This window comes from Coregonus clupeaformis, chromosome 7 (assembly GCF_020615455.1).
Source record: "Coregonus clupeaformis isolate EN_2021a chromosome 7, ASM2061545v1, whole genome shotgun sequence".
NCBI classification, from domain to species: Eukaryota; Metazoa; Chordata; class Actinopteri; order Salmoniformes; family Salmonidae; genus Coregonus; species Coregonus clupeaformis.
Window position 1 is genome coordinate 43,888,374 of NC_059198.1, and position 12,694 is coordinate 43,901,067.

Sequence of the window (12,694 nt, forward strand, 5' to 3'; positions counted from 1 at the left end):
TATTTGAAAGTGTAATGCTTAAAACCAGCAAATGAAATTATTTGTTTATCCCATATGTAACTGTGTTTTTATCGCACTGCTTTGCTTTATCTTGGCCAGGTCGCAGTTGTAAATGAGAACTTGTTCTCAACTGGCTTACCTGGTTAAATAAAGGTGAAATAAAATAAATAAATAAAATAAATATAAATTGAAGGTAAAGATTGCTACTCCACCACCTTTGGTGGAAGCGGGAAGCGGCACAGGTCCTAATACAGGCACTTGTCATCTCCCGTCTGGATTACTGCAACTCGCTGTTGGCTGGGCTCCCTGCCTGTGCCATTAAACCCCTACAACTCATCCAGAATGCCGCAGCCCGTCTGGTGTTCAAACTTCCCAAGTTCTCTCACGTCACCCCGCTCCTCCGCACACTCCACTGGCTTCCAGTTGAAGCTCGCATCTGCTACAAGACCATGGTGCTTGCCTACGGAGCTGTGAGGGGAACGGCACCTCCGTACCTTCAGGCTCTGATCAATCCCTACACCCAAACGAGGGCATTGCGTTCATCCACCTCTGGCCTGCTGGCGCCCCTACCTCTGCGGAAGCACAGTTCCCGCTCAGCCCAGTCAAAACTGTTCGCTGCTCTGGCACCCCAATGGTGGAACAAGCTCCCTCACGACGCCAGGACAGCGGAGTCACTCACCACCTTCCGGAGACACTTGAAACCCCACCTCTTTAAGGAATACCTGGGATAGGATAAAGTAATCCTTCTACCCCCCCTTACCCCACCCCCCCCCCAAAAAAACAAACATTGTAAAGTGGTTATCCCACTGGCTATAAGGTGAATGCACCAATTTGTAAGTCGCTCTGGATAAGAGCGTCTGCTAAATGACGTAAATGTAAATGTTTGGAAGATCTGTCTTGCCGAAAAAGGTTATAACCAGAAAGGTTAACGTCAGTGTTCAAAACACTCTTTCTTAACCACGTCTCAGTAATGACCAACACATCTGGATTGGAGCTTTGAACCCACACTTTCAATTGATCGATTTAAGGTAATAAGCTTCTTATGTTCACGTGCAGAAAGCCCAGGCTTTTACGAGAGCTTAATGTCCAGGTAGTCCATCTGTTTGTCAGTTTTAATGTCAAGGTAGTCCATCTGTTTCAGTCAGTTTTCTTCCATTAGGTGCCTTCTGAACATGACCCAGTTGACCTCACTTATGAATATCCGTCTGTGTTATGTTGTAGGTGTCTGGGACAAGATTCTGGAGCCTGTGGCTGAGCGGCGTAACGAGTCTGGAACTCTGAAACTTTTCCCCGTCTACCTCAAGGGAGAGGACCTGTTTGGATTCACCGTCACTGCCGTCACCAGGATCGTGGAATCGGTAAGCGCAGAGATGGCAAGAGAGAGTAAAATGAAAAGTCTGAGAGAGTTGAACGTTTTAGGTGGGTGTATAGCTAACCCAGTTTAGTTTTGAATGTTCTTCTCCAAGGCCATTGGTTTGGGCAAATCGATAGTTTTTTGTTAAAAGCGCCAATACAAAATAGCTTCAACTCCATTAAGTGCTTTAAAGGAAAAGGCTTTCCACAGGCACTAAGTACTTTGATAGAGGTTCTCCATCAGACACACTTTTTTAGAATCTGGCTTTTCAGTTGATTATGAAAGCACTTTTTCAAATCGAAGGTTAAGTGGTGTAAGAGATTTATTTAAACAATTCCCTGTAGGAAAAACAGTTCAATATATCCACTTACACATCAGAATGGAAACCTGGAATGTACTATTGAGTGTTTAAATTAAGTTTAAAACTTGAGTGCAGCTTGTAATTAACACGTTTGGTCATTATAAACCCTCATAAACCACTTTTAAATGGAAAAAAATGATTGTTTTTCATTATCTGTGCTTGTGCGTGCATCTCCCAGCTCCCTGGAGTGGAGGCCTGTGAAAGTTACACTTTCCGTTTTGGACGCAACCCTCTAATGGACCTTCCCTTGGCCATCAACCCAACTGGCAGTGCCCGCTCGGAACCCAAGACCTGCACCCATGTCAAGAGGTTGGTGTTAAGGTATTCTGTATGATTTTACACTTAAGTTCCTGCCATGTTTGTTTCGGCCACTGTTTTAAATCTCTGGAAAACTTTGTCTTTGTTCCATCCACAACAAGGTGTTCTCTTTTGATCTCCCTCTCTTCTTCAATATCCTCTTTATGAATGTTTTTCTTTAGCATCACTTCACAGATTCCTAGTTAGAGGAAACGAGTTATGAGGTTCCATTGATTTAAATCAATGTAACAAAAACTGCTTTCCTCCATCACTCTTTTCTTGTGAAGTCATCATCCTTCATTGTCACTTCCATCTTGTATGCGTCACTGTTTTAGTGCTATATTAACACATCATTCAGTTTGTTAAATACTGCTAATGTTAAGCATCCTTTTTTCCTGGAATTCTACTTTCTTATGAAGCTAGATGTCGGTATCCCTGCTAGAAAGGGATCTGCTCTTAGCCACACAATAGCTGCTTCTCCACCCCAATAACTAACTCCTGCTTGTTTCTCGTTTGGTGAAACTCTTAGGGCCGCTTTCCCGGAGGCCCAAATTAAGCCTATTACTGGACCTTAAAATGGACTATCTCCATTAACAATGCCAGTTAGGAGTGGGTGTAATCTGGGTCCAGGAAGCCACCATATACAGTCCCACCCTCCATTCACCAATGTCATACACATAGAAATAGAATTAGGCCTACTACAAAAGTAGTACTGTAATTCTAACTTCCTGTTGTGGAAATGCTTCAGGGTGTCTCGTCTGTTTTGGCTCCTCCTCTTCCTGTAGATCTCACACTTTGTCCAGCACCGGTGGCTCCTCTAAATCCATGCAGACGGTTGGCAACGTGGGTGTGGCGGAAGCACCAGAAGAGGTGACCCCCAAGCAGTTTGCATCCGTCCCCTTCCAGTACCGACGCATGAAGGCAGAGTGGAAGAGCAACGTCTACCTGGCGCGCTCCCGCATTCAGGTGGGCACCTTTGCCACTCTGTGCTAGGGCTACATGCGGCCTCTACACATCACTGATGCAGATTCAATATACTTCTCTAACTTATTAGAAACGTGTCAAGCGATTTTGTTTTGATGCACATTGATTGGGTTATGACTGATATGTCATCATATGATAGCATTCATAGTGGTTGTTTGCTTTCAAAGTCGAGTTCAGTGTTTGAGGTGTTGACCCGCACTGTGTCTGTCCTCTGGCAGGGGTTGGGTCTGTACGCCGCCAGGGACATTGACTCCCACACCATGGTGATTGAGTACATCGGCACCCTCATTCGCAACGAGGTCGCCAACCGGATGGAGAAGATGTACGAATCCCAGGTGAGTTTAGATAGTCAATGCCATATTTTTCCGACAAGACTAGATACACTACATGGCCAAAAGGATGTGGAAAGTCACTGAGCTCTTCAGTAAGACCATTCTACTGCCAATGTTTGTCTATGGAGATTGCTTGGCTGTGTGCTCGATTTTATACAAGTTTCAGCAACGGGTGTGGCTGAAATAGCCGAATCCACTATTTAAGGGTTGTCCACATACTCTTGGCCATTTATCCGGCCTCTTAAAAACAGTGTCTCCAGAAAGTATTCACACCCCTTGACTTCTTTTCACATTGTTGTTACAGCCTGAATGTAAAATGGAATAAATACCTATACCCAATAACGTCAAAGTGGAATTATGCTATTTCTACATTTTTTCAAATTATTTAAAAACGAAAAGTTTAAATGTTTTGAGTCAATAATACATTTCATGGACTCACTCTGTGCAATACATGTTTAACATGATTTTTGAGTGACTGGCTCATATCTAAGGTCCCTCAGTCGAGTTGTGAATTTAAAACACAGATTCAACCACAAAGACCAGGGAGGTTTTCCAATGCCTCGCAAAGAAGGGCACCTATGGATAGATAAAAAATAATTTACAAAAGCAGATATTGAATATCACTTTGAGCATGGTGAATCAATATACCCAGTCACTACAAAGATACAGATGTCCTTCCTAACTCAGTAGCTAGAGAGAAAGGAAACCGCTCAGGGATTTCACCATAAGGCCAATGTTGACTTAAAAACAGAGTTTAATGGCTGTGATAGGAGAAAACTGAGGATGGATCAACAATATTGTAGTTACAGTGCATTCAGACCCATTTACTTTTTCCACGTTGTTACATTACAGCCTTATTCCGAAATGGATTAAATAGTTTTTTCCCCCCTCAATCGACACAATACCCCATAATGACAAAGCAAAAATAGGTTTTTAGAGATTTTTGCAAATGTATATAAAATAAAACTAAACTGATATTACATTTACATAACTATTCAGACCCTTTACTCAGTACTTTGTTGAAGCACCTTTGGCAGCAATTACAGCCTCGAGTCTTCTTGGGTATGACACTACAAGCTTGGTACACCTGTATTTGGGGAGTTTCTCCCATTCTTCTCAGAGAAAGGTTGGATGGGGAGCGTCGCTACACAGCTATTTTCAGGTCTCTCCAGAGATGTTCGAACGGGTTCAAGTCCGGGCTCTGGCTGGGCCACTCAAGGACATTCAGAGACTTGTCCCGAAGCCACTCCTGCGTTGTCTTGGCTGTGTGCTTAGGGTCGTTGTCCTGTTGGACGGTGAACCTTCGCCCCAGTCTGAGGTTCTGAGCTCTGGAGCAGGTTTTCATCAAGGATCTCTCTGTACTTTGCTCCGTTCATCTTCGCCTCGATCCTGACTAGTCTCCCAGTCCCTGCAGCTGAAAAACATCCCCACAGCATGATTCTGCCACCACCATGCTTCACCGTAGGGATGGTGCCAGGTTTCCTCCAGACGTGACGCTTGGCATTCAGGCCAAACAGTTCAATCTTGGTTTCATCAGAGCAGAGAATCTTTTTTCTCATGGTCTAAGAGTCCTTTAGGTGCCTTTTGGCAAACTCCAAGCGGGCTGTCATGTGCCTTTTACTGAGGAGAGGCTTCTGTCTGGTCACTCTACCATAAAGGCCTGATTGGTGGAGTCCTGCAGAGATGAATGTCCTTCTGGAAGGTTCTCCCATCTCCACAGAGGAACTCTGGAGCTCTGTCAAAGTGACCATCGGGCTCTTGGTCACCTCCCCCGATTGCTCAGTTTGGCCGGGCGGCCAGCTCTAGGAAGACTCTTGGTGGTTCCAAACTTCTTCCATTTAAGAATGATGTAGGCCACTGTGTTCTTGGGGACCTTCAATGCTGCAGAAATTCTTTGATACCCTTCCCCAGATCTGTGCCTCGACACAATCCTGTCTGTCTCGGAGCTCTACAGACAATTCCTTCGACCTCATGGCTTGGTTTTTGCTCTGACATGCACTGTCAACTGTGGGACCTTTTATAGACAGGTATGTGCCTTTTCAAATCATGTCCAATCAATTTAATTTACCACAGGCGGCCTCCAAACTAATTGTAGAAACATCAAGGATGATCAATGGAAACAGGATGCACCTGAGCTCAATTTCGAGTCTCATAGCAAAGGGTCTGAATACCTATGTAAATAAGGTATTTCAGTTTAATTTTTTATAAATTTGCAAAAGTTTCTAAACCTGTTTTTGCTTTGTCATTATGGGGTATTGTGTGTAGATTGAGGATTTCTTTAGTTAATCCATTTTAGAATGTGGAAAAAGGGAAGGGGTCTGAATACTTTCCGAATGCACTGTATTCCACAATACTACCCTTATTGACAGAGTGAAAAGAAGGAAGGCTGTACAGAATAAAAATATTCCAAAACATGCATCTAAAGTAATTCTGCAAAAAATGTGGCAAAGCAATTAACTTTTTGTCCTGAATACAAAGTGTTATGTTTGGGGCAAATCCAATACAACACATTACTGAGTACGACTCTCCATATTTTCAAGCATAGTGGTGTCTGCATCATGTTATGGGTATGCTAGTAATTGTTAATGACTGGGGAGTTGCTTACCAAGAGAGTGAATGTTCCTGAGTTACCGTTTACTTAAATATATGGCAAGAACTGAAAATGGTTGTCTAGCAATGATCACCAACCAATTTGGCAGAGCTTGAAGAATAATGGGCAACTGTTGCACAATCTAGGTGTGGAAAGCTCTTAGACTTACCCAGGAAGACTCACGGCTGTAAACGCTGCGAAAGGTGCTTCTACAAAGTATTGACACAGGGGTGTGAATACTTATGTAATTGAGATTTCTGTATTTCATTTTCAAAATATTTTAGAAAAATGTCTAAACATGTTTTCACTTTGTCATTATGGGGTGTTGTGTGTAGATGGGTGAGAGTCAATTTAATCAATGTGGAATAAGTCGAGGGGTATGAATACTTTCTGAAGGCACTTATCTACAAGACGCCAAGAGAAGCATGGCTATTCTGTATCTTACATATTTGATTTGATCTTGCTGTGCTGCAGAACCGTGGAGTCTACATGTTCCGCCTGGACAGTGAGCATGTCGTCGATGCCACCATAACCGGCGGACCAGCAAGGTAGGAGTTTCTACGTTCGGAATACATCATTTGACCCCCACTTATGTTACATTTCAATGCTTCGTAAATGTGAACAAGCAGAGGTCAAGCTAGTCATGTCGCTAGCGTGTAGGAAAGTTGTTTACTCTTGGTATCATCCTCAGATATATCAACCACTCCTGCGCCCCCAACTGCATCGCAGAGGCCGTGAGCTTGGAGAGAGGTGATAAGATCGTCATCAGCTCCTGCCGTAATATCCAGAGAGGAGAGGAGGTAAGATATTTTCCTTTCATAAGCAATATTACTTAATATTGGGAGTAGAGACTGAATTAATTGCACTGTAGCTAAGTCAAACATCAAGCATGCATAGATTTGTGCAAGGTTTGCAAATTTTTTTGACCTAGTTAAACTTCATGTAGATAGAGCTGTATTGAACTGATTTCTCTCTCCCTCTTAGCTGTGTTACGACTACAAATTTGACCTGGAGGACGACCAGCATAAGATCCCTTGTCACTGTGGTGCGGTTAACTGCCGGAAATGGATGAACTAGAACAGAGACAGAGTTGCGGCAAAAGCGGGCAACGACACACACATGCATTCCTTTTTGTCTTATAGGCTTGTTGGTTCATACGCTGGAAAACATTACTTTAAAAAAAGACAACTTAGAGGGAATTGAATGACCGCAGAACTGTTAGAGAAGACTAAAGAGGGAAGAGGCAGAAATACTTTTTATAAGGCTGTGAGCAGAGTCTTTCTCTCAGCAAAATAGAATGGAGATGGATTTTTGTTAATATAAAAAGTGTGAGAGGGTAGTGGGTAAATGGGTTGAGTTTTGTGCTGGCCACCGCCTTATTTAGTTATCGAGAGGCAGGTCCTCCGGATTAAGAAATATATAGTTACAGAAATGTAGACGCCACTGAACAAGGAATGTACAGAGAGGACTTCCTTAGGGACAAAGCTAAGGGAATATTAACTTGCACTAAAACAACAAAATTAGTTGAATACTTGATTCCATGAGTCAGTTTGTTTTTGATTTATGTAAAATAAATATTTTTTTGTATTTATCAAATGAAGTTATTTTTTTAAAATGAGGAGCAAGTCACCGGCAAACTGCTGCCCAGGTTATCCGTCTAATCAGAACGTGTTACTATATACAAAGTGTAAATATTTGTAAAAAATAAAAATAATAAAAAGGTTAATCACCCAAATGCTACCTTTAACTTCATGGCTGTTTGGGTGATTCTTTCGTTTTTTTTTTTTTTTCAACAAAAAAGTATTTAAGAAGGATATCATTGAGTTTCTCCTGTATAAAATTGTGTAAAAAAGTCCAGAGTATTTTGGTTGTATTTTGAATGAATACGTTTTCAGTTTCTTTAATTTTCCGTTTACGTCAATTTCTGTTTGCATTGACACGCGCAATCAAAGAATTGCAGCGCGCCAATCACATTGAGACTAATGTGACATCCTAACCTTAGTTAAATCAGATATTAACGTAGAATTAGAGAACTGTGATTTTAGGTTGGAAATCACCCACACCATTGGTTAGCTTCTTTAACTGTATCATACGCACAGTAGTCTCAGATTTACCTCATGCAGTTAATTAACATACGGACACGTGTTAAATATATAATGCCTTTCACTTACCAGTTGAAGGAGATTCCATTATGCTTTTGACATAACATTTGTGTTTTGTTTACATTTCTTTTGAGGAAAACATGCTGGCTAGTTGAGAAAAATATGGTATGATTGACTCAATCACAATCTGAATCTGGTCCTAGCATTTTGCTGACCAGTTTGAAATGAAGTTTTCATTTGTGTGCACAAAAGTCGGCATATTCAGTGTCATTGTAATAAACAGTACATGGCATATGTTTTAAACTTTCAGAAGAATCAATTGTACATAATTTTCCTTAAATGGTTGTAATGAAATTTGTTTCTTGGATTTTCTCCTCGTACAATATTCAGACATTTTAACAGTGTTTATTTTCTTCGTCCTGTATAGTAGCATCTAATGTTTTTAAAAAATGAAGCCTTTTTAAAGTATACAGAGTGATGGGTTTTGGAGTTTGTGGAATCAGATTTAGGATCATTTACAACAAATAAAATATTTTACATCTGAAATTTGCCATTTCCTTTATCTCAATTCTGTGGGAGGAAATGGACCAAACTTTGTCAGCCAAGTAAGAATTTGAATCAATCAATTGCAAATTAGTCAAGGGATGTTCATACTTCAATTAAACATTTATTTGGTTGCCTCATTTGCAAGAGAATTACTAAACTGCACAGTATACATAAGAAATGACATTTGGTTAAGAAAGAAAAAAAAAAAACTTTCCAAACTTGTTCAACCATCATAGCTCACTAGAACAGTGCAGGACAGACGGCGAGTATGGATGACTTTGCTAGTATGATGGGCATTATCCAAGACCGCTACATACAATAGGAAATTGAAGACTATCCCTGTATTGTGCATTTCTATTTACCCTATTCAACATGATTTCCATAGACTGCACACAATGTCGATCACTTGGTCAATATACCTGATGTAGTATAACGTAGAGCTAATGCAGTGTAGCCCAGGCTGAATCAGGTTAGTTACAACTGGGGTTGGAGCAAAAACCTACAGGAGGGTAGCTCTCTAGGAACAGGGTTGGAGAGCCCTGCTCTAGCCTATCAACAGTTTCAAAGAAGTTGCCTTGCACAGTTCAAGGGTATGATGAATACATTACTTCAAACAAAACTCCAGTGATGAAAATATTTGTACAATAGAAAGTTTCTACCAAAGAAAATGTAACTAAATACAATTAAATACTGTATGTCCTAGCAATTCAAGTGGAACTGACAGCATTGTAACATGAAATCTGTTCGTATACACCCCCAGAAAGATTATTTTTTACATTTTCTGATAAGCCAGCACTTAAATTTGATCATTTTCATAAATTCATAGAATGTTTGGGAATGACGTATAGTAAGGCATGTGAAAATTTATTATTATTATAAAAATTCTATAGCAATATAGTGGGAAAGCGGCCATGCTTTTAGAGAATTAATAGACACTAGAGTAAATAAAATCATCTGTCTTGTCCAGGACTGGAGTCTACGCAGACCAGTGCGCCATAGCCAATCAGAGCTATTTATTTGTATTTTACCTTTATTTAACTAGGCAAGTCAGTTAAGAACAAATTCTTATTTACAATGACGGCCTACATGGAAATAATCAATTTGCCACGTGGGCCTTCCATCATTCACTTTGAACTAGACTGTTTACAGGCAGTAGCAACAGCGCGACTTTAGATCATTAGAACGCATTTGCCAAAAGCCATAATACACTAATGGATTTCTGCAAATATGTAAATACCACGGGAGTCCTCTTACATTTGGGAACTTCACGGTCCTATTGATCAAACAACCATGAAAAGGTAGGCTGTCTCTCCCACTCAGTTATGCACATCAACAAGGGGTGTGTTTGTAAATTCACTCTGGGCGTTGTCAGATTGTCTGTTCGTAAATTCAGAGCACCAACTGGCCGAGGAGTAGGGTTGATCCGAGGGTTCTGACCTCACAACGGCAGTCAAGCACCCAAGCTAACTGGCTAAAGTTGGCTAGCTTGCTACTGTTAGCTACTTCCAGAAAATGAGAGAACACCTCACTCTAAGAATACCTCATCTAATGTGGTATTCTCCTACATTAATTTCAAATTTCCACAAACTTCAAAGTGTTTCCTTTCAAATGGTATCAAGAATATGCATATCCTTGCTTCAGGTCCTGAGCTACAGGCGGTTAGATTTGGGTATGTCATTTTAGGTGAATATTGAAAAAAGGGTCAGGTCCTTAAGAGGTTAAGAAGGAATATCATAGTAACGACGTTGTTGGCTATATACCACAAACCCCTGGGGTGCCTTACTGCTATTATAAACTGGTTTCCAACGTAATTAGAAGAGTAAAATGTAATGTTTGTCATACCCATGGTATACCACGGCTTTCAGCTGATCAACATTTAGGGCTAGAACCAGGTTTATAATTGTAATTATAAACTGGGTGGTTTGAGCCCTGAAATCTGATTGGCTGAAAGCCATGGTATATCAGACCATATACCACAGGTATGACAAAATATTTAGTTTTACTGCTCTAATTACGTTGGTAACCAGTTTATAATAGCAATAAGGCTCCTCTGGGGTTTGGGATATGGTCAATATACCATGGCTAAGGGCTGTGTACACGCACTCCAGAGACAAATGTATAATTCTCCACATTTATCCTAATGTCAGTTTCATTGAGGACTCCTTACACGCAACGTAGTTTTAGCCCAATTTGGCTGCAAAACCGCGAACATGGCAACACTTGGTCACTCACCCACTCCTCCAATGGCATGACATCTTCCTAGCAGGCTAACTAATGTTAGGCTCTGTGTTTTTAGCTTGCTAAATAAATAGATAGATACGCTAGCCTATTAGCCACGTTGCGACTGACTTGTTCATTGCCCTTGCTAGGTTGATTGTATTGACATTCCCAGCCTTAGTTACATTCGTCCGTTTTTGTCCAAAATATTTAGCCATTGAAACTAACAGTGCATCCCGAATGGAGGCAGCAAACAATGCACCAGTACAGCAATATTTTTTGGACTACCAACAAATGTATTGGTGAATTATATTAATCATGCATTGAACTGCATCCATCTATTCTGCCAACAATGCCTTACTGTACGTAATGGAATTTTCAGTCAAATAAACCTTTTATAAAGTTGGTTTTGTAGCATAAACTGGGAATTTGATATTTTTGACTGATATGATTGTCTGTTTCATATATGCAAAGTAGTTAAAACGCTGTCAATTCCACTTTAATATCAGATTGTAATAAGTACAGAATAAAATACAGTTACTCTAAAACCAGGGTCCTAATACTTAGTAAAGTTCTTAGTAAACACTTTTGGGACTTAGACAATTCAGAGGAAATTGTAATATTGTATAATGCAAGACTGCTGTGCAAATTGGATAAAATTAATTTAAAACATGATATTAAAGAAAAAATCACTTGCATGATACATTGTAAAACTATTCTCTAAAACATAGGACAATGAATAGATTGTTCTCAAGGAAAAAATAGAATACTAATTTTCAAGAGGGGAAGTCGGACGAATGGGGTTGAGACTATAGTCCATACAGCGTACCCACAGAGCTCCGTACTTACTCTGTGCACTTCAGGGAGGCTGGAACCAGTTTTGAAGACACAAACAGCATTTGTTCTCCAAGTCTTCAAGAACACAGTCCGCATAATTAGTTCCATCCCTCTCTTTCCTTGTCGCAGCAGCAGTGTGCAGTATTCCCCCCCATCCAGAGGGGGGCAGTCAGTGTCTGGAATGTTACTAGTCGTGGCGTATCAACATCAGCCCTCCAACTGCCACTGCTGGGACTGGGAGCCATCACAGATCGCCATGGCAACGTATCCCTTGGGGCTGATTGTGTCGACCACGGCCAGGCATTGGCCCACTGAGACTTGATATAGCCGGTTGCTCTTCTGGAGAGAGTTGGAGGAAGACGGGGCCATGTGTTACATGGAGGGAGAGGAGAGCCATTGGAGACTTTATATAAGCGTTTTCTACTGATACCAACACAGCATTACTGTACCAAATAAAAGGAGGCTAGTGCAGTAGCCCAGAGCCAACTGGCGGTAGCAATCATCATCATGATGCCCCATGGTACCAGCCAGTATAAAAGCCACAGTAATACTGTACTGTATTAGTTATATCAGTACTGGTCTTGTGGTGGTAGCAGTCATTACTATCTGCCTATACAGATATGGGCCCAATTTGTGATTGAGCAACAATGTGGTTGAGCGAGTGAGGGCAGGGGGTCTAGCTAACTCACCCCCAGGGTCCACTGCTGGGAGCCCCCTGAGCCGTGACACTTCATGAGGCGGGGCGGGTCAGACGAGCGGATCTCGGACATGTCCAGACACAGCAGGCCAGTCAGGATCAACTCGTGCTCCTCATCATAGGCCCACTCCTAAGGAGGGGAGGGACAGAGGAAGGTTGGGTATGGGGAAGTGGGAGGGGTATGGGGAAGTGGGAGTTACAGAGAAAGTGGATGAGTGGGGGGTGAGAAAGGCCAAAGGATGATATAGTGTACAGTGCCTTCAGAAAGTATTCACCCACCTTGACTTTTTCCACATTCTGTTGCGTTACAGCCTGAATTTAAACTGGATTAAATGTAGATGTTCTGTCACTGGCCTACACACAATACCCCATAATGT

The 12,694-nt window shown here is 41.4% G+C and overlaps 2 protein-coding genes across 3 annotated transcripts in view; one reads left to right on the forward strand and one right to left on the reverse strand.

Annotated features, from left to right (window-relative positions):
- LOC121568683 (histone-lysine N-methyltransferase 2C) overlaps positions 1–8,809 on the forward strand; it is a 242,145-nt gene extending 233,336 nt beyond the window's left edge. The window contains exons 54-60 of the mRNA XM_045221547.1: positions 1,222–1,358; positions 1,894–2,036; positions 2,798–2,978; positions 3,215–3,331; positions 6,393–6,466; positions 6,610–6,718; positions 6,903–8,809. Of these exons, the coding sequence (XP_045077482.1) occupies positions 1,222–1,358; positions 1,894–2,036; positions 2,798–2,978; positions 3,215–3,331; positions 6,393–6,466; positions 6,610–6,718; positions 6,903–6,995 (854 nt within the window). The 3' untranslated portion in view covers positions 6,996–8,809. The remainder of the gene's footprint in view (positions 1–1,221; positions 1,359–1,893; positions 2,037–2,797; positions 2,979–3,214; positions 3,332–6,392; positions 6,467–6,609; positions 6,719–6,902) is intronic.
- A 2,458-nt stretch (positions 8,810–11,267) lies between these two features.
- The window catches only part of LOC121569207 (polypeptide N-acetylgalactosaminyltransferase 11), a 31,039-nt gene continuing 29,612 nt past the window's right edge, over positions 11,268–12,694 (reverse strand). For both annotated transcript variants that reach the window (XM_041879970.2, XM_041879971.1), the window contains exons 11-12: positions 12,310–12,447; positions 11,268–11,959 (exon numbers count right to left, since the gene is read on the reverse strand). In XM_041879970.2, coding sequence (XP_041735904.1) covers positions 11,828–11,959; positions 12,310–12,447 — 270 coding nt within the window. In that variant the 3' untranslated portion in view covers positions 11,268–11,827. The remainder of the gene's footprint in view (positions 11,960–12,309; positions 12,448–12,694) is intronic.